Source organism: Pararge aegeria, chromosome 11 (assembly GCF_905163445.1).
Source record: "Pararge aegeria chromosome 11, ilParAegt1.1, whole genome shotgun sequence".
Classification (NCBI taxonomy): Eukaryota; Metazoa; Arthropoda; class Insecta; order Lepidoptera; family Nymphalidae; genus Pararge; species Pararge aegeria.
This window is the reverse complement of record NC_053190.1, coordinates 4,775,021-4,799,209: the sequence shown is the minus strand read 5'-3', so window position 1 is coordinate 4,799,209 and position 24,189 is coordinate 4,775,021. Positions and strand designations below refer to the sequence as shown.

Genomic DNA, 24,189 nt, shown 5'->3' with positions numbered 1-24,189 from the left:
TGAAAGTGGGAGATGCGAGATCGAACCCAATTCCCCTAAAGGCTGGCCGAAATCTTAACTCACTTGGTCATACACATAACAATCATTAAATTGGCACGGTTTTCACTTTAAAGCGTACGATTTAAGTCAATCTTGGCACTAGTTAACTAGTAGGAAACTTAGCGTGCAATAACTAACTTTGCCTTACCTCGTACTTATAACTAACCCGCAGCTTGCGCGTGACAAAAGAAAATTGCACTTTTAACTAGGTAAATACTATGATTAATTGCAAACAGTTAAATTAATAAGGCTAAGCTGCTTTTGTTGCTGTCGTAAGTAGCGGTGGGCGATGTTGACCCAAGTGGGTGACTGGATGGGTGGCGAAGGTGTACCGAATTTGACATCAATTTTGTCTTCGGACCTTAATATGTATGATACCTACTTGTGTCGAACAAATATTTTTATCACACACACACACACACAAACAGACACACAATCACACAGATAAACACAGTAAAAAACGGGCTTTGCATGGTATAGACGTGTATTTCATTTCACAACATAGCAGGTTCAGGTTTCAAACATAGCAGGTTCGCCATAGTATGGCCTATCTCTGCCATACTATGGCGAACCTGCTATGTTAATAATATTCCCGTTTATGTTAATAAATAATGTGATTGGTAAGTCTGCAACCTACATTAATAAACATATTATTATTTAAGAGGTTGTACTCTGGTTTTTTGATAGTGAAATTTAAGACAATTTAATCCCTATCCCTACTAATATTATAAATGTCAATGTAAGTTTGTTTGTTACGCTTTCACGCAAAAACTACTTAACTGATCCTCATGAAACTTTGTAAATATATTCTTGGAAGTGTTAGAAGTAATATAGGATACTTTTTATCCCGACTTTAAGCTCGGTTCCTTTACACTATAACTCCGACATATTATAACCGATTTAAATAATTATTTTTGTACTATAGAGGTTATAATATGTGTTTAATTTTGCCCAAACTGTGTAGATCTGATGAATGTGGTTGGAGATAGAGGCTCCTCAGTGGACAGGAGCGAACACCTCATTTAAGGCTTAGAGATACTGAATACTTAAATTTTTTTAGAGCTACAACTAAATTGAATACCACATCAAAAAACAAAATCAAACGCAGACGAAGTTGCGGGCAACACCTAGTAGGTTATATTATCTAAGAACCAATTAAATTATTTTAAGTACCAAGGCGCGTAACCCTCAATACTAACGTCTTACTTGCATATGGCTGATTTTCTCATACAATCATGTGCTGGTCAACTGTCCAATTCAAAGCCAACGGGAGTTTATGGTCGTTTCTTCATTACTGAAGATCGTGATCCTGGTGAGATCTCAGCTTCGAGTAGGTTACTTGTCTCCATTGGTTTCTGTTGGAGGCCATTTTGGATATTTTATAGAATCGGCTCGAGTTTGACTCTTTCAACTGGTCAGCTCCTCTCGTTGGTGAACGGTCTCTAGGTTTTTTGCCTTTGGTATTACGAACACTTGGCTGCCCAGGGTTTTCTTAAGATACGTCTCCAGCACCACATCTTGAACGCGTCTATAGATTCCCCTGTGTAGACAGGAGGAAATATAAAAAGAAAGCAGACATTATTCTTTTGTTTTTATATCTATGTCTTGCACGAATTAATATATTTTACATGTTTTAAATACAGGACAACTACAATGTGCTTCACATATCGGCGATGTATTCGAGAGAGGACATCGTCAAGCTATTGCTGTCCAAGAGAGGCGTTGATCCTTTTGCTACGGGAGGAGTAAGTGTTTTTGTAAAATTCGAGCCACCTCCAATAATAACTCATCTGGTTGTAACCACAATATTTTATTTGCAATATGAAAAAAAAAAATTGACGCTGTGCTCTAATCTGAATCGTCCACCAATCCGCACTGGGTCAGCGTGGTGGACTACGGCCTTAACCTCTTCTCGTTGTAGGAGTAGACACGTGCTCCGTAGTGGGGCGGTAATGGGTGGATGTGATGATGAATCTAAGTTTATTTATTTTAAAGTTTGTAACATCTAGTTAATATCAATTTCATTTTTTGAGTCTAATCAAGTCCTTTTCGGCCATCATCATCATCATCAACCCATTACCAGCCCACTGCTGGGTTCGGGTCTCAGTGTAAGTAGGGTTTAAGCCCCGGTCTACCACGCTGGCCAAGTGCGGTTTGGTAGACTTTACACGCCATTGAGAAAACTATGGAGATCTCTCAGGCATGAAGGTTTCCGGGATATTTATATTGCTTGAATTATACACGAACATAACTCCGGAAAGTCATTGGTGCGTGCCGGGGCTCGAACTCGGTCTCCACAAAAGGAAAGCCGAAGCCTTACTTACTAGGCCTATCGCCGCTAATGTTTTATTCACTAAAATCGTTTTATGCACAGAGTCGACAACAAACAGCTGTACACATTGTGGCTAGCCGGCAAACCGGAACTGCCACCAGCATACTCCGAGCGTTGCTCACAGCCGCTGGCAAGGATATAAGACTGCGAACTGATGGGGTAAGTCATAAAAATAAGTAATATAGTACTTACTAGTTACCAGTACCTTTGAATTTATGACGAATAAATTCGCAATATATTTATAATAATATAATCTTTATTAAACAAAACATAAGTAATTATAAAGAAAAAGTAGATATAAACAGACGACTAACTAGAAACGGACATAAATTAATGATATCTGCATATCGTCTGAGAAATGTACAGAAATCCTTTGTGGGGATGGGTATATATATGCTTTTATAACATGTTACCGAAGGTAATATTAGATCTACCTTTACCTAAGTTTAAACAATGTATTAAAACACATTTAACAAATCGTGGTTACTACACGATTGATGAATTCCTTAACGACAAGGCTGCTTGGAATCAGAACACTCCGCTCTCACCTCTCACAAAACAGAAAAATTTTAAAGATTGTTAGACTTTAAAATGATATTGGAAAAGAGCAATCAGCTGAGTTTCTTGCCAGCTCTTCTCAGAGAAATCTGCCTTCCGAACCGGTGGTAGAGTCACTACAAACAGATTGACTTGACGTTTCATAAGTGCTTATTAATTAGGCCTACTTGAAATAAAGAAATTTTGAATTTTAATTTGAAGTGCCGGTGCCCGTGGTGCCTATTAAACAGAGAAAATGCCTGAAGCACACCACTCCGTTAGGGGCAAAAGAAGTGGTTATGTGGGACTTGCACCCACTAAATACTCTGTGTGTCCCTCGACCAGTGGCGTGCACTTAATACATGTACAAAAGCAATGCCTACCCTAAAGTTGATATACAACTCGTATAGGAGGAGGATTTTTGGCGTTTTATGCAATTTTCCCACTGTATGTACACCCTGGTAAGTAACCCAGTGCACGCCACTGCCCTGGCGTAAACCTTTAAGTAAGAGTACGAGATTCACTTGCGTATTCACCGCACTCTCGCCAACGTTTTGGCGAGAGTGCGGTGAATATGCGTAGTGACCCCCAATGCATGGCGGGTCCCATCTTCGATGGCCAGGTCACGGTCGAATCCTCCAGGTAGGAGCACGCTACACGGCACGCCGCCTTCTCAGGCCTGTCAATAGTCGGGTGACGAAGTTCTTGACGACCTCCCTGGCGCAACGGTGAGCGCTGTGAATTTAAGCAGGGGGTCTCGGGTTCGATTCCATGCCATTTGGGAATATATAATTTCTGAATTTTCTCTTGTCTGCTCTGGTGGGAGGCTTTGGCCGTGGTTAGTTACCACCCTACCGAAAAAGTCGTGTCGCAAAGCGATTTAGTGTTTCGGTGCGATCTCGCGTAGAAACCGATTAGGTGTATGACTACCATTCTCCCTACCAGGTTATCCCGCTACAATCTCAGACCGCATCATCACGTACAATCGCAGTTCAGGGCAAAAAAAAAGCACCAGAATCACCAGAAAGAAAAGAAGAAAAAACCAAAAAAGAAAGCAAGCTATAGCTTGCTATAGCTTGCTTTCTTTTTTTGTTTTTTTGGCAAATGCCAAATTTCAAAAACAATTTAATTGGTTAGATTTGACAATTCGTGCCAAATTGCTGCTATTGGCGAAAACCAGTTAGATCTATACGGTCATCCGCAACCCGTTATCGACGCATTAGAGAGACGGTTTAAGAGCAGTAACCCACCACGCTACTACAATGCGTGTCTGTGGGCTTTAACAACGATTATCAAAAGTAAGTTATAATAACCGGGACCTTCAGCTTAAAGTGCTCTCCGGGGCCCCCATGGAGTTGACTCCGCCAATTTTCTAACTGCGAGCTGGTACCGACTGATAATCAGAAAGTATACACATTATTTAAACATTTTCACCCGATCCGGGATTCGTACCTAGAACCTCGTGATGCGTAGTTGATCATGCACCAAAATAACACTGGACTAAAGAGGCAGTGCTTGCACTTTACGGTGCTTCTTTATTTAAAAACGCAATTGTAACCATTACTTCAGGTTTATTGCCTCGTTGGTCTAGTGGATAGTAGGTGTTATAAAAAAATGTTAAATAGACGTCCAAATCTCCAGACCAGGTTTCGGTTTCGAAACGTGTGTTAAGAGCGTGTTACAGCTATATAACTGTACAATCGATGGATGTCGTTGCTCAGAAATAATTGTGAACTGTGATGGCCAAAAAGAGAAAATACTGATTTTTCTCGGAACCTGTTGGAGAGCCATTACAAACAGAATTACTTGATCTTTCCAAAGTGACGTTAAAGTAGGACCACTTAAAATGAAATAGTTGAATTTCAGTTATTACTCTTTAAAATGACAGCGTAGATGCTGAAACGCATTGTCTGATCATAACCGTATGAAAATTCATAAAAAGTTTACACCTGTGCAGAATATCATGTTTTTCAAATCTCTCAGTAATAAGCAATAAGCAATTTTCAAGATACAGCAACAAAAAAGCCCTATATAGTAATTTAATCTTCGCCTATTTCTTGAAAACGAGGAAGATTGACTTCTTTAACGAAACCAATAAATTATAGACTTTATACCTTTCTTATTAAGGTTATGATTTGTTAGTGACGTTTAAAGTAAATAGAGCTGATGCAGCGATGGTCATGACGATCGCGTGCAGCCCATGTCGCCTGGTACCGCCATCTCCATAGGGGACTTCCCCCCCTAAACAAGATTGTAAACAAAACGCACTCCAAGAAAACTTCTACTAAAAATGCAAGAAATAAAAGCCAAGCTTCATTATTCATTCTCGCATTCCTTTCCGACGCCTTACGCACGTCTCAAAACTTGAAAGAACAGAAACATTAAATCCGAAACTAGTACAAGGTTTTAATTTTAACGACATTCCGACATCGAAACCGAACCAACCCCCCCCGAATAGAAACTAGCTAATTATCCGGCGAGCTTTAGCTGCCGAGTAAACGTCACAACGCAAAATTTACAATGCAAATCAGTCGCGGAATATTAGTTATAGCTACGTCAGCGTTGAATTTCAAAATTAGTAATTTTAATACAATAAGTCTCAGTCCGCCCTACGGCGCGACTAGAGAAAGGCAGTTTTACTATGGGCGTGCACGCTTTAGTTTGTACGTAGGACAGTGGCGATGGAGGACCAAGTACGTATCTTGTGTGACAATCCAGGCGCAAACGCCAGGCTACCTATTGCATGCGAGGAACGATTGCTATTCGATTTAATGTTATGTCGAACCGCCTACGAAGATTGCGATGCACATAAGTCTCGAAAGTATTGCCGGTATTGTGAGTTGTGACTGTTAGGAAGCTCCGTGCAGGCACACCGCACTGGCGTGAATAGTTCGTGCATAGACATTGCACTGTATGGATTTCAGTGCGGGTGAGAAAATTCTAAATGTACGAATACTCCCGCAATGTCCGATAATGGCAGGGAGAGGGATGTGTCGCATAGCGCGAATTTGAACTCACGGTCGGGCATCCGGAGCCCGCCCGCGAACTTACCTAGGGATCTGCAGAAGCTTGAGCTTAGTTTCATCGAGTTGAATAAAGAGCGTGCGCGGCAAAAGGAATGGAAAAAGCTAATTCGCGACATGGTGTTCCAGAGGGGCAAGATTCCGCTGCTGCTTGCCGTAGAGGCCGGCAATCAGAGCATGGTCCGTGAGCTGCTTAGTGCGCAGACAGCGGAACAACTCAAGGTAAGTGGACACCTTCATTAGAAGTATAGACAACAAGAACATTTTGCTATCGGTAGTATTGTAACTTTTTCTTATAGTTTTTTAGAGTAGTCTTTGAGATATAGTTTAGAAAGTGATCAAGATGGAAACAGCTATTTCGAATGTACAATTTAGTTACTTGTGGCGCTCCAGAATGGAGCCTGCTCTAAAGTATTTCATTACAAGTAAATCGAACATTTTGCTATCGCTAGGATTGTCACTATTTCTTATAGTAAGTATTAACTAGTAGTTAGCAAAGTTTTAAAGGTGATCAATACGTAAACGGCATTTTAGAGTTTGGGTACTAAGATGTTAGTTGCCTCGTGACGCTCTAGAGATGAAACGCATGAAACAATTTTGAGGATTGTTGCATGAATAAATACATTATTACTAAAAAGTTAACAGTCAATATGGCAGCCATTAAACATCTTTTAAGGACAAACACGGTGCCCTTTTAGACATTCATTCGGAAAGGCATTAAAGTTTCTTTTAGATTGTTCAGTTTAGATTAAAGTATCCGCCGAATTTTGGTTAATACAATTATCCAAAAGAAATAATATAATTAGTAGATCTGTCTTTATCAACGGAAAAGAACAGCACATTTTGGGTAAGAATTTCAGGCGTCAGTTTTTGAACAATTAATTCTCTGCTTATGGATTAATATTGGCTATACTGTGTTTTCCGTTTCTGTAAAACCTGTTCAGCATTGTATGGTAAAATACCTAATGAATGTTGATCAGTTTTAGACTAAAGACCTTATATCTAGGCTAGCACCCCATCTGGCGACACGGCCTTGCACCTCGCAGCTAGGAGAAGAGACGTGGATATGTCCCGCATCTTGGTAGACTACGGTTCAGTAGTCGACGCAGTCAATGGAGCTGGTCAAACCGCGTTACACATAGCAGCAGCTGAAGGTGACGAACCTTTGGTGAAGTACTTCTATGGTGTTAGAGCTAACGCCGCCATCGCAGATAATGAAGGTAAGACATCTAACAGCTACCTGTTCTATTATTTATCCTTTCAAATTAAAAAGGGATCCTCCAATATAGATCTGTTAAGTCTGCACATTACATATACTATAATGTAAGGGAGATTCAGTATTGCAATAAAATAAATCCTAAGTCATTAAACAATTATTAGAAGTTATTATAACTTCTAATAATTTGCTATTTGGTAATATATTAATATTACCTTCAGAAAATATTATTATGTTTAAAGAACGTGATTTGGAACCCCGGGAAAGTCAAGGTTACCATGTAAATAGTGAACAATGCATCGAAGGTAGCTATGTCAGTGAAACCTAAGGTTATGAATAAAATAATACGAAAAGATAATCATCTCGTATTATGTTAACCTATGTAAATTAGAAATTACGGGCATAATATGTTACATGTCAAAAATAATGCTAAACGCAAATTATTATGTAAATATGAAATAGAATTTCTGCTACATTCCTTCGCTTACAGATTGCTTATCATTATCCTTTACCCAGAAATTTAACGTTATTAAACTAAGGTCACTTATGTTTAAGTTTTCACTTTTTAACTCATACTTCATGACTATATATTGCAATTACTTATTTAACAAATTATTATTTCAGTTTATTTCGTTCTTTCAAATATATATATCTTCTTCAAGTATAAATATGGTTTCAACTCAAAATTCAAATATATTGGCTATTGTATGTATAGTATTAACTTTGATCAGTGTAAATTAGATATATTGAAAAGACTTTTAAGGAATGCTGTGGTTAATAAGTATAGTAACCCTAAATATAAACCCTACGATAAACTAAATTTCGAAAATGCTACAATATCGTTTTCATTCGTTGAGTGAGAAGGAATCCCTATAATCCCGATAAATATTATAGGGATAAATAAAAAGGAGGAGGTTATCGATCATTTATAGACGGATTTTAATATTTTTTTTTTGTGTTTTAAAGAGATTTATTCCAAAATGGTCCCTATACGGATTTGCAAACAAAAATATTTTTTCAAAAGAGAGAGCGACCTTGGCTTGTATATTGATAAAGAGTTATCGTAGTCCGTGCAAGTTAGGGATTTTAGTAGAAGGAATTTTTGTTTTTTTAGGTCGCTGTGCCGTCTGCGATCCATTCTCCCAATCCCGACTAAAATTATTTCTATCTTTATTCTCGACTATGCGGACGCAAGCTATCTTAAATTGACCGAGGACTATCTTAACAAACTCGAGCGTTTTCAAAATCTGGCTATTCCATTTAAATTTGGCTTACGCAAATATTACCATTTATCTAAATTTCGTCAGAAGCTTAAGTGGCTATTCGCCGTCGCCGGGTTTTCATGTACTTTCACTTCTGTACTGTGTGTTCTTTAATCCTAAGACTCCTTCTTTTCTAATGGAGAAGTTTAAATTTCTTGGAGTCAGTCTGAACTTAGATCGAGTCGTACGCTGACTTTGAACATGCCGTTCCACAAAACGAAGTTTTACAAGCATTCGTTCACTGTCAAAGCTACTGAATTGTGGAATGCACTCCCATTGAACATAAGACAGTCGAAGTCACCCACTGAATTATATAAGTGATCACAACTTCGAGAGACAACAATGCCATAGCAAATTTTAACAATTTCAATGCGTTGTTGAAGCGTGTATCGTTGCATTTTATTAATGACGTAGTTTCTTTTTGTCAAATGTCACCAAATTACAGCTTCAAAAGTGAAATAGCAATTAGCAGGCTATTCAAAATAACATTTTTTATTGGAAAACACTTTATATATTGAGTCTGCTCTATATTTTAACATTTAAAGTACTTTACAGATAGAACCCCAATGCATCTAGCAGCTGAGAATGGTCATGCAGCGATCATCGAACTGCTGGCGGACAAATTCAAAGCTTCAATATTCGAGCGAACTAAAGACGGAAGCACTTTAATGCACATCGCTTCATTGAACGGCCACGCTGATTGTGCTATGATGCTATTCAAGAAAGGTGTCTATCTCCATATGCCAAATAAAGTGAGTACAACACTAGTATAAATTGATTTCAAGTATTCTTTTCCGTTGCAATGGACTTAGGTTATTTTTTTTACGATAGGCCAGCGCTTGATGACGATCAATCATGCCGTAAGAAAGCAATGTTGAGGTCTCGCGTTGGAGCACGCTTGCCTAGAAAGAGCCTATTCACTCATGCCTTGAAGGTACTCAAGTTATACGTGGCAGGAAACACAGTTACCGGGAGGGCATTCCACATCCTAGCGGAAATACGGATGAAAAAACGTGAGGGCAACTCTTGTCTGGTCTGGTGGGATGCTTCTGCCCTGACTTATACCTGCAAAGACGTGCCGCGAAGCGATTTTGCGTTCCAGGTCGATACCGCGTAGAAACAGATAAGAGGTGTAATTTTAATATAACTGAAATAGCCTTAACAGGTTACAACGCTACCTTTTTAGACTTCCTCATCATTTATCACCAGGTAATATTGCAGGGGAATTAAAAAAAGGTATGCACGTTAAAAAAGTTAACGTACTTACATTTTCCTAGAAACTGGCTTCGCTCACGAATGCCCTTGGTAATAAGGAAATGAGCTCATAAGTTTGTGGGCGCATAAATCACTTTAAATTCTGCTAGATATAAAATCGCTGAAATGTGTGTATACCTCAGACCTGACCGTACTTTTTAACCGAAAAGGGGAGGTCTATGAACGACTGTAATTTTTGACATTTTTTAATGTTCGTCCACTTAACTCTCCTTCAACTATGAACCGAATGTAAAAATTATATAATTGTATGAATAAAATATGCTCTGGAGATAATAAGCGGTGATGGTCTAGTGGTTAGGACCTCGGCCTCCCTTTCGGGAGCACAGAGTCCGTTCCCGGCATTAACCTCTACATTTTCGAAGTTATGTGCGTTTTAAGTAATTAAATATCAGTTGCTTTAACGGTGAACGAAAACATCGTAAGAAAACCGGCACGCCTGAAAGGCTAACATGGGCAGGAGACAGTTATCCTTACAGTTACTAATACTATATGCTAGACAGTTAATAATAATACCTAATAATTTATTTCAGACGTTTCATATATCTTAAGTATATTAGTAACAATTTTTCCTTAATCAAGTTGGTATTGATTAGTTTAAATATAAAAAAAATGAACAATACTATACTCCCCCGATTGCGCACTTTGACACAGTGGCACAGTATAAGGCAGTCGAATCTGGTAACAATTACCTTTAGAATGCCGTTGTCGCTGGTACGTAAACGCTGTAGGAGAGAGTCTCTGTTACGCTCTTCTTCTTCTTCAGCCATTTTCGACCAAATTGGTTTAGGCATCCTTCAACATCTTCCACTTCTCGCGAAATTGAGCTGTGTGAGTCCGTCACAGTCACGCCCACCAGTTTTCGCTCCACTGTCCTATGAGCCAGTTGCAACTTGTTGTTGATTTCTCTGGTGCACACCCAAGTTGCGGTTCCGTTAGTGAGCACTGGTGCACTGGTGCACTGGTTGAAAACGCATCTTTGTTACGCATTATGGCAACAAGTAGGTAATCTGTTACTGCGTCTGCGAAAATTTTAAAGGCGCTTCAGCGCCACGGCAGCCGTAACAGCATTCTAAAGGCGTTATTATATTGAACACGCAGGACGTTGTAGGCCCGGCGCGTACAATCATCCACAGTCCACCGGTATAGAAGGACTGTAAAGTAATCTTCACGTCTGCTGTGCACCGGGTGATACTTGTGATACTTGTATACTGCTTCCGTCTGTGTTTTTCATCTTCTGTATTTTTTTGTGTGCAAATAAATAGTATTAATAAAGAAATAAATTATGCATTCCTCAATAAAGTTATTTATTTTTGATAGGATGGTGCCCGGAGTATCCACACAGCTGCTAGATACGGACACGTTGGTATTATCAACACATTGCTGCAGAAAGGAGAAAGCGTAGACGTCACAACCAATGTACGTAATTTTCTGGAAAAATTCATAATACAATTCCATTTATTCTATGTACTTGTTGTGGTGTGCAAAAAAAGTATATTCATTCATTCATTCATTCATCCATTCCCTCATTCATTCATTCATTCATTCATTCTGTCATTGATTCATATAATAGTAAGTAATAAATGAACACGCTCAGTAGTAAAATATAAGACAGCGTCGACCTGACTATTAAGAGAAGATAATTGTTTTCTTGTAACTAGAAGAAATAGCGCGTACAGTCAGTGCGTACACTAGTTTTTGCGATAAGTTGCTTGCACTTCATAGGTGCACAAAAGCACAGCGAAACCTTACAGTTTTATTTAAATCGTATTTGAAGAGGATTTTTCTATACTATGACATCTTCTTGCATTCCTATCCAGGTTAATAACCCTGTGCATGCCCCAGAATGAAAGTATCTCCATAGGTAAATTAATTCTAAGGTGGTGATAAAGGTGTTTCTTAAAAACTTATTTACTTAACTAAAGATTAAAGCCAGAAAATAAGTAAAAACAACTTTAAACTATCGCTAACACCTGTTAAACAAGAACACACGAATTGGGAGGTCAATAGTGCAATAATGAAATGAATATGAAAAAAACAAATTGATGCATAAACGTTATTAAAAAAATCAACATCAAATACTAGGCAAAGGAAATTGTGACAAAGAGCCTTATTACCTACCTTGGTTAGAGAAAGAATAAACTCCCAGTAGTGTGATAATATAAATATCAATATACTACGACAATACACACATCGCCATCTAGCCCCAAAGTAAGCATAGCTTGTGTTATGGGTACTAAGATGACTGATGAATAAATATATGAATAATATACATAAATACTTATAACATATAGATAAACACTCAGACACTGAAAAACATTCGTACTCATCACACAAACATTGTCCAGTTGTGGAATCGAACCCACGGCCTTGGCTCAAAAGCAGCGTCGCTGCCCACTGCGTCAATCGGCCGTCAAATATATAGGTAATACCAAACCATACAAAATCTTCATTATCATCCTAGCTCTGAAAAGCGATGTTCAAATATCCCAGGGTGAATGTACCTAGATATAATATTATAACTAATTACCACACTACCGACAAAGACGTGCCGCTAAGCGATTTAGAGTTCCGGTGCGATGGAAAATACCGATGGATGGTAGAAACCGAATAGGAGCATGGGTTTAATATAACTGCCATACTCCCTAACAGGTTAGGACGATGGAGAGTAGCCATAGGTGTATCCAGTAGATATAAAATTAAGAAAATCCCCAGTACGAGTCATAAATAAGTTAAGTTTTTTATAACTCTTACCCTGTTATCTGCATACCCTGTGCATACCCATGCACGCCAATGCCTGCTACCATCTTAGACTGCACCTTTACTTACCAACAGGTGAGATTGGTGTCGAGGACCAACTTGTAATGGAATAAAAAGAATGTAGAACAAATCGGAATTCTGTGAATAAATGTTTCAATTTACCCTAGTTTGTGGTTAAATACTACCTACTTTAGTAATAGTATAGTTTTTTGTGACAAAACTCGTCCGGGGAAGTTCTACCGCCATTCTCATATCTGCCGCCAAGCAGCATTGTTGTATTCCAGTCTGAGAGGCGTGGTTGCCGGTGTAATGAATGTGGTAACAACCGATTGGCGCAGTGAGCAGCGACTGTGGGTTCGATTCCCGCAATTGGAACTCGTTTGTGTAATTAAGCCCAACCCACGATTCGACCGCTACGTGTCACGAGGTCTTGCCTCGTGACACGTAGTTGAACATGCTAACCACTGAACCAACGAGGTAGCTTGTTGATATAATATAAAAAGAAAAATGTACATTTTATTTTTCTTTTCTTATTAATACATAATCTTTACCTACAATCTGCTACCTTCTACTAACACTGTTTCTTGAAATATGAGATACATGTATACCCCCGTGGCATGTACAGGGTTTGTGAACAGGGTATGCATAAAGCAGGTACATGGCATAAAATGGGAAAATTCCCCTCCAATACGAGTTATATAAGATAATTTGGGTATGCAGTGCTTTTGTGCATGTATGAAGTGCACGCCACTGATGGCTGCATGGGTATAATTCTATACAGGACAACTACACAGCTCTGCATATAGCAGTTGAGTCTTGCAAGCCGGCGGTCGTTGAAACACTTCTCGGTTATGGCGCTGATGTGCACATACGGGGGGGAAAGCAGAGGGAGACACCACTACATATTGCAGCAAGGATCCCAGACGGTAAACAAATCTACAGGCTAAGATCGTGCAGTGACCGGCAGGTGTTGTATCTCAGTTGACACCTAACTTAGCTGGCCACTGTGGAAAGCCATCAATAAACCTGTTTATCCATATTTCGTATACTGAAACCTAAGTTTGCAACTGAGTTCATTTCAACTTGTTTTTCAGATACAATTAGGTACGTTATTATTCAATATTATAGCAAATAATTACTCAATGTTAAAAGCGGTGGTAGCCCAGGTTTTATATCTATATGTGGGATGGTCATTTTTAGGTTTAAGTATTTCTATTTTATCATTTTATTACCGTAGGGACTGTGTTTGGGGGAAAAAGTATAAAACAGCAGATGTAACAACGGTCATTTTATTGCACCTTTGTAATTAGTAGTTAGTAATATCTTTTAAAAGAGGTTGTAAACCAAGGGATCAAAGAGAATCCCAAATGGTTAACGAAACATATTTAGTAATGTCTGTATACGTGAAAACGATACGATAGATTTGTGTCGTGGCAAATGACCGATGCGGGTTGAGGGAACCCGGGTAGAGATGTGAAAAAACCATGTAACAAATTTGGGAGTCCCAAATTAACCTTGATGTAGGAAAGACCTCTGTCTTTTTATCTGGTATCTTCGTATGAAAATAAATACACTTATATTTTAACCGTCCCGTGATTCCTTTAATATTCAATAATATTCGTATCATAACATCCGATACCACATATATAACAAGTGATCTCAGAAATATTTAGAGTTGCAAATAAGTATATTTTAAGTTTTCAAATCTACTATCGCATTAGATTAGGTTATAAGGATTATTCTGCAATGATATGTGTTAGGATTAGAATAAAAATAAATTAAATATAATAAATGTATAATAATAGTTCGGCGTTATTTGATGGCAAATTTCCACAGTGGCTTGCTATATTGGTTGTGAGATGCAGATAGACCTGCAAGTTTTTAAGCCACTTCTAGCCACTCTCCCGGTCCGCCTTTGCCTAGATGCCATTTCCAATTTTTACTTCTTTCCGATTTGGTTTAAAGCCCTAGAAACTAACATTGTAAAACGTTAGAATGCAGTGTTTTGTCAAACTGTGACTTACAACACCTTACAAATGACAAAGAGTGAATAAACAATGCAGAACTATTCGGACGTTATGCCAAGTTTATTATTAAAGCCCTTATTTTCTGGTAGGAGGCTTCGGCCGTGGCTAGTTGCAACCTTATATGCCGCCAAGCGATTTAGCGTTCCGGTGCGATGTCGCCTAGAAACGTATTAGAAGGGTGTGACTTATTACTACCACACCCCTAACAGGTTAACCTGCTACCATCTTAGACTGCATTATAGCGTAAAATAATAAAAACTGACTGCAGAGGGCTAACCTTTATTCAAATTAAATTCAAATTCAAAAATGTTTTATTCATGTACACCTTATTACGGGCACTTATGAAGCGTTTATACATTTAACATGTTACACTAATGTTAGTGATGGTAATAACTGCATTCGTTAACTTTAAATTAAAGCTAGGAGAGTTCCAAACGTGCCCTGGTCTAAGAAGAGCCGACAACAAACTTAGCCAGGTTTTTTTTTGTTATCACCATCTCACAATCTAGTTTATGTTAAGCTATGAAGTAAGAGCAATTCATACTTTATTCATATTATGAGCAATTAATAATTTATTTTGTTTATAGCTTCTAAGATCGAAAGGTTACATTTCTAATTTTGCACGCATATAAAATAAATCAATTTCCAAACATCGCAGACATTGTGGTGATTGCTATTACCGTTTTATTTCAAAACAACGTCCATTATGTAACAAAAGTGGTTTTAAAGTTTTCCTACTGTCCAAATTTTTCGAAATCACATTTTTAGTACAAGTCTTATGTAACTCTTAATTCACTTAAAGTGCTTGTGAAGGTATTGTTAAACTCTAAATTTTGTTATTCTGCTTTTAAAACAACGCTTCTTGTACATCCTTCGTTGGTATACCTACTAGGTATTTGTCCAAAATTATAACTGAAATTACCATAATTTACACCTGTAGGTGACAAATGTGCGTTGATGCTATTGAAATCAGGCGCTGGACCAAATAAAGCAACTGAAGACGGTATGACTCCTGTCCACGTAGCAGCAAGATACGGAAATTTGGCGACCTTGGTACTACTTTTAGAAGATGGAGGTGATCCACTACGAAAAACAAAGGTAATATCTAAATTAAAGGAGAAGTAATGGTTGTGCAATCTATGCTGGAAGAGAATTCGAAGCACAAATATAATATGTGCCCAATTAATTGCTTAATCATAGAAATGTATATATTCACTCGAAAACCGAAGGAATGAAACCAAAAACGTCTGTAAAACTATTCTATTCAAGAAAATTTCTTTTCTTTTTTATTCATTGATGTAGATAAATGCATTTTTGTTTACAGACTGGGGAAACACCTCTTCATATGGCATGTCGAAGCTGTAAACCAGACATTGTAAGGCATTTAATAGATTTTGTAAAAACACGTAAAGGCGAAAAAATTGCCACGTTATACGTTGACTCTGTTGATGAGGATGGCGCTAGTGCGTTACATTTTGCTGGCCAAATAACTAAAGAAGAAGTTAAGATTGCTTCTGCAGATAGAGAGGTAGTGAAGTGTTTAATGCAAAATGGCGCTGACGTTAATTTACAAACGAAACATAACCACGAAACAGTTTTTCACTTCTGTGCGATAGCAGGCAACAACGATGTGTTAACAGAAATGATTACTGATATGTCAACTGCCGATGTCAGTAGAGCGCTGAATAAACAGAATTCAATAGGATGGACCCCATTGCTTATTGCATGTAACAGAGGTCATATGGAACTCGTCAATACCTTACTTTCAAATCACGCAAGAGTAGATGTTTTTGATATTGAAGGCAGATCAGCTTTACATTTAGCCGCCGAACATGGATTTCTTCAAGTATGCGATGCTCTACTGACAAATAAAGCTTTCATCAACTCGAAAGCAAGAAATGGGCGGACTGCGTTACACTTAGCAGCTATGAATGGCTATGCCCATTTAGTAAAGTTTTTAATAAGAGATCATAACGCTATGATCGATGTTTTAACATTAAAAAAACAGACTCCGTTACATTTGGCAGCAGCGAGTGGACAAATTGAAGTCTGCAAGTTGTTGCTTGAACTAGGTGCCAATATTGATGCAACAGATGAGATGGGTCAAAAACCTATTCACGCTGCTGCACAAAATAATTACTCGGAGGTAGTTCAGCTATTCCTACAACAACATCCAAACTTGGTAATGGCTACTACAAAAGAAGGGAATACGTGTGCACATATTGCAGCTATTCAAGGGTCAGTTAAAGTAATAGAAGAGCTAATGAAATTTGATAGAAATGGTGTAATATCAGCGAGAAATAAGTTAAATGAGTCTACCCCACTGCAATTAGCCGCTGAAGGCGGTCATGCAGATGTAGTTAGAGTATTAGTCAGAGCAGGAGCTTCTTGTACAGATGAAAACAGAGCAGGGTTAACGGCAGTTCATTTAGCAGCTGAACACGGCCACACCAATGTGTTAGACGTTATGCGCTCAACTAACACATTAAGGATATCAAGTAAAAAGTTAGGCTTAACTCCACTACACATTGCAGCTTACTACGGGCAAGCAGGTTAGTTTTCATTGCAAAATTGTAATATTGCTTAAATATAAAAATCACTATTTTTTTATTTTTATTTAGAAACGGTACGTGAACTGTTGTCGTTTGTACCGGGAACTGTAAAGTCTGAACCACCAACCGGAGTCTCATTGGTTCCAATCTTGGGAGCGGAATCTGGCCTAACCCCTTTGCACCTTGCTGCATACAATGGTAACGAGAACGTTGTAAGGTTATTGTTGAATTCACCTGGAGTTCAAGTTGACGCTGCAACGAATGAAAATGTAAGTTTTAATATATATTTTTAGTAAATCTTTATTGATCTGTTTACAGAATTCTTTTATCCGATTTCGTAAACATAATTATAATATTTACGTCCTTCATTTATTTCAGGGTTACAACCCACTTCATTTAGCATGCTTTGGAGGTCATATGTCAATAGTCGGTTTACTATTAAGTAGATCAGCAGAATTACTTCAAAGCACCGATAGGCATGGAAAAACAGGCTTACATATCGCGTCGACTCATGGGCATTACCAAATGGTTGAGGTGTTACTTGGGCAAGGAGCTGAAATCAATGCAACAGATAAGAACGGATGGACTCCTCTCCACTGTGCATCAAAAGCTGGACACTTAAATGTAGTTAAGTTGTTGTGTGAATCAGGAGCGTCGCCTAAAAGTGAAACAAATTTGAATTGTGCACCAATATGGTTCGCGGCTTCCGAGAATCACAACGATGTCCTTGAATACCTCTTGCATAAAGAACATGATACGCAATCACTTATGGATGACAAAAGGTTCATTTACAATCTGATGGTGTGTTCAAAAAACCATAACAACATACCGATAGAAGAATTCGTCTTAGTTTCACCAGCACCAGTCGATACAGCGGCTAAATTATCAAATTTATACATTAATTTATCCACCAAGGTATGAGTTATTCAAGTGTTAACATTATTGAAGTTATTAATTAAGATTTATACTATACTCACTCCTTTATTTACTGTATATTTGAGTAGTTGCAAACAAATTCATTTCAAAATTAAATCTTGGTTTGGATTTCCATTTTCAATATTTATCATATTATGGACTCTATCCTCTTAGAAAGTAAATTATCCCTTCAGTTGTGCAATTCTAGATGTGTATTTTAAAAAAAGTTGTTTCAGTAATATAATTATCATTTTATAACAGGAAAAGGAGCGTGCCAAAGATCTCATAGCAGCTGGAAAACAGTGTGAAGCGATGGCTACAGAGTTGTTGGCTCTAGCAGCCGGTGCTGACTCAGCTGGCCATATACTCACAGCTACAGATAATAGAAATATAGAATTTTTAGATGTATTAATAGAAAATGAGCAAAAAGAAGTCATCGCCCATACAGTCGTCCAGAGATATCTTCAGGTAAAAAATAGGTAACTTCGTCTGCTACAGCAATAGCTTCCTTTCTCGCATTTTCTATTGTTACATTTTCGCTTTTATTTCAGGAACTCTGGCGGGGGAGCCTTAAATGGACTGGCATCAAAATTATGTTCCTTTTTTTCGCGTTTATAATTTGCCCGCCAGTATGGGTGGTGTTCTCCCTTCCACTGGGGCATAAATATAACAAAATTCCTATAATTAAATTTATGTCATATTTAACGTCTCATATTTACTTAATGATATTGTTATCGTTAGTGGCCATAACGCCAATATATAATTCTATATTTAGGGAAAGCTTGGTACCTAGATGGTATGAATGGATACTTCTTATTTGTTTGAGTGGTCTTTTACTTTTTGAGTTAACAAACCCTAGTGATAAATCAGGTTTAGGATGGATAAAAATTGCAGTTCTATTATTAGGTATGGTTGGAGTAGCCACCCATGTCGTTGGATGGATTTTTATACTACCCAAATATTGGCCAACATTAATGTACTGTAGGAATCAATTTTTTGCCTTATCATTTTTATTAGCATGTGTTCAAATCTTAGACTTCTTATCCTTCCACCACCTTTTCGGTCCTTGGGCGATTATTATCGGTGACCTAATGAAGGATCTAGGAAGATTTCTTGCAGTTTTAGCGATATTTGTATTTGGATTCTCGATGCACATTGTAGCACTGAACCAACCGTTTAGAAATATATACAAACCAGAAGATAACAAATATGCAAGACAAGCTAGAAGAAGGCTATTTTCAGACGGTAAGGACTCTTTTGTACTATTAACGTTAGCTTGACACGAAAATGCGTCTTTATTTTCCATATATTTCATATTAATTTCAGTACTTTTGACTTATATCATCTAATCCAAAGATCCATTATTGAGAGAATTATATGCATCAATATTTAATTATTTCCTTTCAATGCTATAATTTTTATTTTTATATTATTACACGGTAGATAATAATCTCCGAACGAAGCGACAGTTATTTGATTCTCGATGGATTGATCCTGGAGAATCATATCGAAGAAAACAAGGTCCAGCGAGTCGTAAGTCTATGTTAGAGATAGACGTGAAAACTAATACTTACCAATAATTTATTATTTCGCAATATATATGACTCATTCATACGATGATTGCATTTTATCGATGTGCTTGTTTTATTTTAATTTACATCCCATTCGCTTGCAAGCTTGAACGTTTGCCACCATATCGAGAATGTTATCATCGTCGATCGTTTTTTTTTTTGTTTTTTTTTAATTTTGTTTTTTTTTTCAATTGACCGTTGCAACAAACACAAGATGTGTGTGGAATGAGATAGGTCCATGTATACATACACTACTTGCAGTGTTTATAGCATGTCTTCATTGCAATGCAGTCGGTGTTGCCATGAACGATGGCAAAATGTTAATGTTAGTTTTAGATTATAACAAAACTTACTGCCTAATGCATTTTCTATTTTCTTTTATTAAAATGAATAAAATAATTCATCGAAACGATTAAATATCGAAACAAAATATCAGTATTAATACTATTTTTCAGATTTAAAATTAACAATAGAAAATGCATTTCGCATCACAAGGCTAGTTTTTAGAGGAATGAGTGGCCGACTTCACCGCATTCAATGGAGCAAGTTTGATTTGCGCATGGCGTGGCTGGCTTTTGTCCTGCGTTTGTTCACCGGCGTCTTGAGGTACCTTAACTCCAACATGTTTGGCTAATGTCGTCGATGTGGCGTCATCGTTGCGCCCACGCTGACCTTTCCCGACACGAGTAGAGGGGATTGGGGTAGATTGATGCAGGCACGAAATACTTTGAAATATTCTATGATACATTTATTATCAAAAACACTTCTCAATTTACACCGTACATGTCTACACAAATCAATCTACCTCATAGCGCACACGATTATAGTTAGTGGACTTAATATACTAGATGTGGTTTTTTTCGTTGTCATACCGAAATTTCTGTTTTGAGTGTAGAGCACCGCCTTAAGTGTTAATATACTGTCTACAAGTAAAAATGAAGGGGTAAATTGATGCTGTTTAAGTAATACATTCAAATTCACAAACGAAATTTACTGTACAACATTCAAACATTTAAGTTGTAGTCAAAAACCCAACCTGCATTAACCTACCCCTACATGAAATAGAAAACAGAATATGGTCCATTTGCGTGTTGTCTTCTAGCGACGCTATCGCCGATCGAAGCCATGGAGAAATTGTTCTTCGCCCTTTTCGGCCAGATTACTTTGTCAGACCTTAACTACGTGTCGAGTTTGCGACCTCTGTGGACACAGAACCTGTTCAAGTTCGTCTTCGGTGCCTACTTGTTGATGTCCATCGTGGTGCTCGTTACGCTCCTTATTGCGATGATGTCGGACACTTACCAACGCATACAGGTAACTGCCATCAACTTCACCTCGATTGTTCACAGTGACTATGAACCCGTTGTATTCCTTCGAGCTTCTGTTCTTCGCGGTGTTCGGCCAAACAACCACGGAGCAGACGAGAGTGCACAGGAATGACAGCAACACGCAGCCTGCGTGGACGAACTACCTGTTCAAAATCGTGTTCGGCATCTACATGCTGGTCTCTGTAGTTGTATTGATCAACTTGCTCATTGCCATGATGTCAGACACGTATCAGAGGATACAGGTATTGTACACGTGAACTGACTAAACATTAGCTTTCAGCGTTACTAAAACATTTTAACATCAATAAAAATGTTTTTAAACCTGATTATGGGAAGTATTAAAAGCAAATTAAAATACAAATCAGTTTTTCAAGGTTTAAATTTATGATTATCAGAATGAGTTTAAACTGCATGCATTAAATGTTTACCTTAAATAATAAGTAGGTACCATTTAAATATAAAAATATGCACGGATAGGTTAATCGAACACATAAATTAGTATTTTTATCCCATGACCCATTCTTTAGTTGATATTGCTTTTTATATCAGTTTAACGTTCTATCTTAACTTATTTTATTATTAAAATAAAAATAGATATATTTTCTACGACATCTTAAAAACAATCCCACAGTAAAATCATAATTAAAACTTGTGACCCTGAATGGTAACAAAATATGTTTCTAAATGGTGATCATCCTAATATTAATGGGAGGCTTATGGGCAATTTAACTCTAGCCTTCCGAATCATTGAACTGGACTTTCCTTAGCAGGCAGCCCAGTCAGGTTTAATTTTAGTATTTACAACCGCCCAATCTAGTACTTAAAAAGTTCCACGAAGTCCTTGGTTTGATTCTGAGGTTGTTGACAGGTTGACATTGGTTTCTGCTCAAAAAATCATATCATCAGTTCGCAGTCAAAAATTCGGGTTAGACCCTAATCTTTAACTCCGAACTGGTAATGATTTTAACCTTCGATACCCGTGAATCAGAGGGCAAATAAAGTCGTCAGTTGCGCATTCCTGACATGAGAGCAACTCATTACCGGCCCTCTACAGAGCACGGTTCTCCTCTTAGAATGATAACTGTTTAGGCCGTAGTCCAACCAGGCCAGGCTAGCCATTGGATGGTGCGGATTTGACTTTGAGAACATTATGAAGATCTGTCAGGCATGCATGTATCCTGACGATGATTTCCTTTACCGCTAATACAAGTGATATTTAATTGCTCAATTAACAAAGCAGCGATGATAAGAGCGGAAGTCTATGATTAGAAGTAGGACATTAATGAGCGAGCATGCTAATGTCAATAATGAGGTACGAATTCCGTGTCAATGAGGATTATATCAACTGGGACTTTAAAAACTACCGAGATATTCGCCGGCTTCTTCTCGTCAAACTGACAGATTTAACGTTTCAAAAGTACTCTATCTAAAAGCCAATCTCAATTTCTAAATGAACAATTTAAAATTTACAGGCGCAATCAGACATAGAATGGAAGTACGGCCTGTCTAAACTAATCCGGAACATGCATCGAACTAACACTGCGCCGTCTCCGCTGAATCTGGTCACTACTTGGCTCATGTGGCTTATACACAGGTGTAAGGTGAGTTTACGGAGGCGAGCTTGTACTTACACAGTACAGCAGGTCAGTAAGTTACATTAGTTTCATTTCGTAAAATATACCCCATAAATTCTCCGTACCATAATCCGAACTATCTACGAATCGGTAAATTTTCGGTGTTCAGATTAAAGAGGTCCGTCCTGCTTTAAGAAATCCTAGTTAAAATAACATAAATAATGTGTTCCTTACAAAACTATATTAAGTGATACTCGCATTTAAAGATGCACAGGTAGTTAGTACTAGCTGACCCGTGCAACTTCGACTGCACCAAATCGGTTATTACCGGAAAACAAGTAAAATGTCACTTTTTTAAAAATGAATCCTAGCTAGATCGATTTATCGCCCCCGAAACCCCCTGTATACTAAATTTCATGAAAATCGTTGGAGCCGATTCCGAGATTCCAATTATATGAATACAAGAATTGCTCGTTTAAAGATATAAGATATGATACTATTTAGATACCTTTATCATAATCATACGAGTGATACTCGTATGATTATGATAAAGGTTACCGGCCAACTTTAGGGCACGGGTCTCCTCCCACAATAAGAAAGGTTTAGGCCGTACAAGGTTAGTAATAATTAATCGTAATAAGTAAGTTATTAAAAGTAAACACTTTAATTTGCACTAATCATACAGTTTCCGTGCTTCTAAGACAATTTTAACTTAAACTTCAAACCCCTAAATGTATAATGAAAAATACCCTTTTGACAGATCTATACCAAATAGCCCAATCCGTACAGTGATATAGATCAGTTATTCAGTAATTTAGTCAGACAGTCAGTCACTTTTTATAAATATAGATATCATTAAATTGATTTAGGGTTATATAGCTTACATAGGATTGTCTGGAGGAGATCGCTTAAGACCGTCTTTGCGCATTTTGTATATATATATATTTTTGTTTTTGTTTTTTCTTGTTTTCAGTTTTAATTTGTGCAATAAAGACTTTATCTATCTATCTATTTACTACGGCATTTTATGTTTATATCAGAACTGACTATTTAAATATTCATGCAGGATCGGCTCAACAAAAAGAAGAGGCCTAGCTTGGTGCATATGATCGGGCTGCAGCGTCAAGACCAGATGAGTGCCAGATCTAAAGCCGGCGCTAAATGGCTATCCAAAGTCAAAAGAGGACAGGTTGTTCCTAAAGGTATATCAAAAAATTTACGTCTTTCTTAAAATTATAAACGATATAGCAGTGCTTAATTTGTTAAAGGCGGAAGAAAACTAAGAAGGTTTGTCGAAAGGACGTATATCAAATATTTTTTTACACAAAATCAGTATATAATCAGTATATATGTGTGTGTTAATAAATGAACATTTAGGGGAAATATTTTATAATAACGATCACCGAAAATCTTCCGCAATGGCAAAAAAAAAGAATCCTATTTATAACAATGTTCTGATTTTATAACTTGAAAGGTTCAGGTTTTTCCTTAGGCTACGAGTTTCAACTTATAGTATGCAAATGGACTAAATAATTAAGATTAAATTATTTCCAGATTCAACGCGTCTCTCAGTTGTCCACCTAAGTCCGTTAGGATCTCAGATGAGTTTCAGCAATATGACAAGAATAGAAAACGTAGTCGACTGGGAAGTTATCGCTAAAAAATACCGAGCTCTAATGAGGGACGAACCAGAAGAGCCAGCAAATAAGGAAAATGAGTCAGACTCGGTTGACGAAGAGTCAGAAATAGTTCCTAATAATATCGCCGCGGCGCCACCTTGA

General features: G+C 37.7%; 1 protein-coding gene across 1 annotated transcript in view; it reads left to right on the top strand.

Moving 5' to 3' along the window:
- Positions 1-24,189, top strand: part of LOC120627291 (serine/threonine-protein phosphatase 6 regulatory ankyrin repeat subunit B) — a 58,611-nt gene extending 34,422 nt beyond the window's left edge. The window contains exons 3-19 of the mRNA XM_039895235.1: positions 1,683-1,784; positions 2,414-2,530; positions 6,061-6,153; positions 6,938-7,151; positions 8,965-9,161; positions 11,002-11,100; positions 13,223-13,367; positions 15,409-15,566; positions 15,793-17,020; positions 17,090-17,289; positions 17,399-17,935; positions 18,197-18,403; positions 18,487-19,180; positions 20,856-21,076; positions 22,307-22,435; positions 23,475-23,610; positions 23,963-24,189. Coding sequence (XP_039751169.1) covers positions 1,683-1,784; positions 2,414-2,530; positions 6,061-6,153; positions 6,938-7,151; positions 8,965-9,161; positions 11,002-11,100; positions 13,223-13,367; positions 15,409-15,566; positions 15,793-17,020; positions 17,090-17,289; positions 17,399-17,935; positions 18,197-18,403; positions 18,487-19,180; positions 20,856-21,076; positions 22,307-22,435; positions 23,475-23,610; positions 23,963-24,189 — 4,704 coding nt within the window. The remainder of the gene's footprint in view (positions 1-1,682; positions 1,785-2,413; positions 2,531-6,060; positions 6,154-6,937; positions 7,152-8,964; positions 9,162-11,001; positions 11,101-13,222; positions 13,368-15,408; positions 15,567-15,792; positions 17,021-17,089; positions 17,290-17,398; positions 17,936-18,196; positions 18,404-18,486; positions 19,181-20,855; positions 21,077-22,306; positions 22,436-23,474; positions 23,611-23,962) is intronic.